A 2,737-nucleotide genomic window follows, 5' to 3' on the forward strand; every position below is an offset into this window, starting at 1 on the left:
AGCATGTTGCTGTATTTGCGGCAGCCGATGTAATACAGTTATAATTCGCCTTTACAATAAAAATAATATCATGTAGACTCTGAGGCCTGAGTGTAAGTCAATGCAAAGCGTAATAACAGAAACAGTAATAACCGATCACTGACTTTACATGAAAAGCCCAATCTGCACAACATTTGCTAAACCGAATAGTATTACATTCATTAATTTGGGTTTGATATCTAATCAAAATATTTGTCTTCACGCTTTTGATTAGAAGGGAGGAGATGCCCTGGAAATAAAGGAAAAATAATAAACAAACATTGTAACACAATTGTGCATTTGACCAAAAAAGTGCACTTGCAAAAAAAAATGCATCCAATTAAATAAGTTTGGAGTTCTCGTTCTTGCTTGGTTCTACTACCAACTTTATTGACAAAGAATGCTTTGCTGGTCTTGATAAAAAATGCTGCTGCTAGGAATGAGTGGTGCTCTTGTTGTCTTGGCCGGATCTATGTTGACGATTAGATGAAATAACTCGAGTTTTGCATGGCTTAACAGAGGGAAGTCTGACGTTAGTCCCTCACGTGACAATCCTGAGAGTATATCTTTAACTGAAACATTCTTCAGACAGTCTTTTTTTATATATAAAAAGGAGACATTAAAAGCTAAAGAGCTGCGAGGCTGAACGCGCCTTTGAAAACATTGCGAGAAAATACAGGGAAAGTTCATCAGTTGCAATGTGCAAGTTGAAATAGGCTGTCAAAAAAGTTGAAGGTAACTATTATTGACAGTCCCTTGACCTGCATTAAAAAAAAGCGTTGTCATCTGATCTGCAAGGGACTGCCAGCTGAGACAGTGTGCGTGAGAGAGAGAGAGAGAGAGAGAGAGGCGGGAGACAGGACAGGAACAGAGAGAGGCAAAAGAGAAGTTTCACCTGAAAGGAAGCCGAGTTCTTACCTTTATTTTTGCTGATTTGTAAAAGGGAAAGCGTGATGACCCTGTCAGGCAACGGCAGTGCGAGCGATATGTCAGGCCACACGATCCTCAGCGCCGAGGATGTCGATATTGATGTGGTGGGAGAAGGAGACGAGGGCATGGGAAAGGACAGCGAGTCAGACAGCCCCGCCACCCACCATCAGGGAGAAGAGCTGGAGGAGATCGGGGCAAGGGAAGTCGCCGAGAGTCCTCCCGCTATCTGCCAGGCTTCCTCGGAGGGAGAGCTAACCAAATCGGAAACTCAGGAAAGTGGCTCATCGAGCGGCAACACCGCCTCCAAGCCCAAGAACAGCCTGGTGAAACCACCTTACTCGTATATTGCTCTCATCACCATGTCTATTCTGCAAAGTCCCCAGAAAAAGTTAACCCTTAGTGGGATCTGTGAGTTCATCAGTAACCGCTTTCCTTACTACAGGGAGAAATTCCCCGCCTGGCAGAATTCCATCCGCCACAACTTGTCCCTCAATGACTGTTTTGTAAAGATTCCCAGGGAACCTGGGAATCCGGGGAAAGGGAACTACTGGACCCTGGATCCACAGTCTGAAGACATGTTTGACAACGGGAGCTTTCTTCGCAGGAGGAAAAGATTCAAAAGGCAGCCCGCGGACCATCTGAGGGAGCAGACTGCTCTCATGATGCAGAGTTTTGGAGCTTACAGCCTGAGCGGTCCATACGGGCGTCCGTATGCGCTGCACCCCGCCTCCTATGCTCATCCCTCGACTCTCCAGTATCCCTACATCCCTCCTGTGGGTCCCATGTTACCTCCAGTGGTCCCGCTCATCCCGTCCAGTGAACTCAACAGGAAAGCCTTTAATTCCCAGCTCAGTCCCAGCCTCCAGCTCCAGCTCAGCAGCCTGAGCTCCACGTCCATCGTGAAAACGGAGCCAACCAACAGACCTTCTTTCAGCATCGAGAACATCATCGGGGTGACAAGCACGTCAGGGAGCTCACAGACTTTCCCGCGGCCGCCAGTGACCGTCCAGTCTGCCCTGATCAGTCCACAGCCCTTGTCCTTAGCGAGAAGTACAGCTACAATAACTCCTATCCTCAGTGTCCCCACGAACATAATCTCCGGACAATTCCTACAGTCAGCAGCTTCGGCCGCCGCAGTGACCAAATGGCCATCTTAATAACTCCTCCACTTGCAAATGCTCACTCACCATGACCCCTTTTCTTCTCTTGTGGTAGTGGGCTGCACTGAACTTGACTGCGAATTATAGACTGTATACTCTTATATATATATATATAAAAGGAATGCTTTCTGTACAGGTAAATACGTTTGTAAATATTTATATACGGAACCTATCGGTTCATACTCATTGAGTTTTATTTTTTAATTAGACTGTTTCACAGTTGTAGTATAGAGCTTTCACACTTAATGTCTTTTTGAAAGGTTCATTGCCAGTAGTTTATTGACGAAAATGTATAGAAATTAAGAAAGACTGAGTCGAATCATTCTAAAGAATTAATCCAACAGGAGAAAAAATGTCAATATTGTATACGATTGCAAAAGCTTAAAGCCCTTTATATAAATTAAATATATGTATTCTATGTAGCGCTACCGTCGTGTTGTACAATGAGAATTAAGCAACTTTGTAAATAAATTTTACAAATTACAAACTTTTTCCATTCTTGTTCATTTCTTTAATAATAATGCTTTTGGCATTGTAGGTTTAGATTTTTTCCCGGTCATAATTGTATTAATGGTGAAGGGTTACAGATTGGGACATTAAAATATATTGTCAAAACGATAACCAACATG

General features: G+C 43.7%; 1 protein-coding gene across 1 annotated transcript; it reads left to right on the top strand.

Annotated features, from left to right (window-relative positions):
- The first annotated feature begins 642 nt into the window (after positions 1 to 642).
- Positions 643 to 2,332, top strand: foxd3 (forkhead box D3). The gene has a single exon (XM_060829764.1). The coding sequence runs from the start codon at positions 972 to 974 to the stop codon at positions 2,103 to 2,105; it is 1,134 nt and encodes a 377-aa protein (XP_060685747.1). The 5' UTR covers positions 643 to 971; the 3' UTR covers positions 2,106 to 2,332.
- Positions 2,333 to 2,737: the final 405 nt, after the last annotated feature.

The sequence above is a fragment of the Hemiscyllium ocellatum genome, chromosome 9, assembly GCF_020745735.1.
Source record: "Hemiscyllium ocellatum isolate sHemOce1 chromosome 9, sHemOce1.pat.X.cur, whole genome shotgun sequence".
NCBI lineage: Eukaryota > Metazoa > Chordata > Chondrichthyes > Orectolobiformes > Hemiscylliidae > Hemiscyllium > Hemiscyllium ocellatum.

Excerpts from the sequence above, each read along its gene's own strand:
- foxd3 (XM_060829764.1), top strand. The coding sequence starts at position 972 with ATGACCCTGTCAGGCAACGGCAGTGCGAGCGATATGTCAGGCCACACG.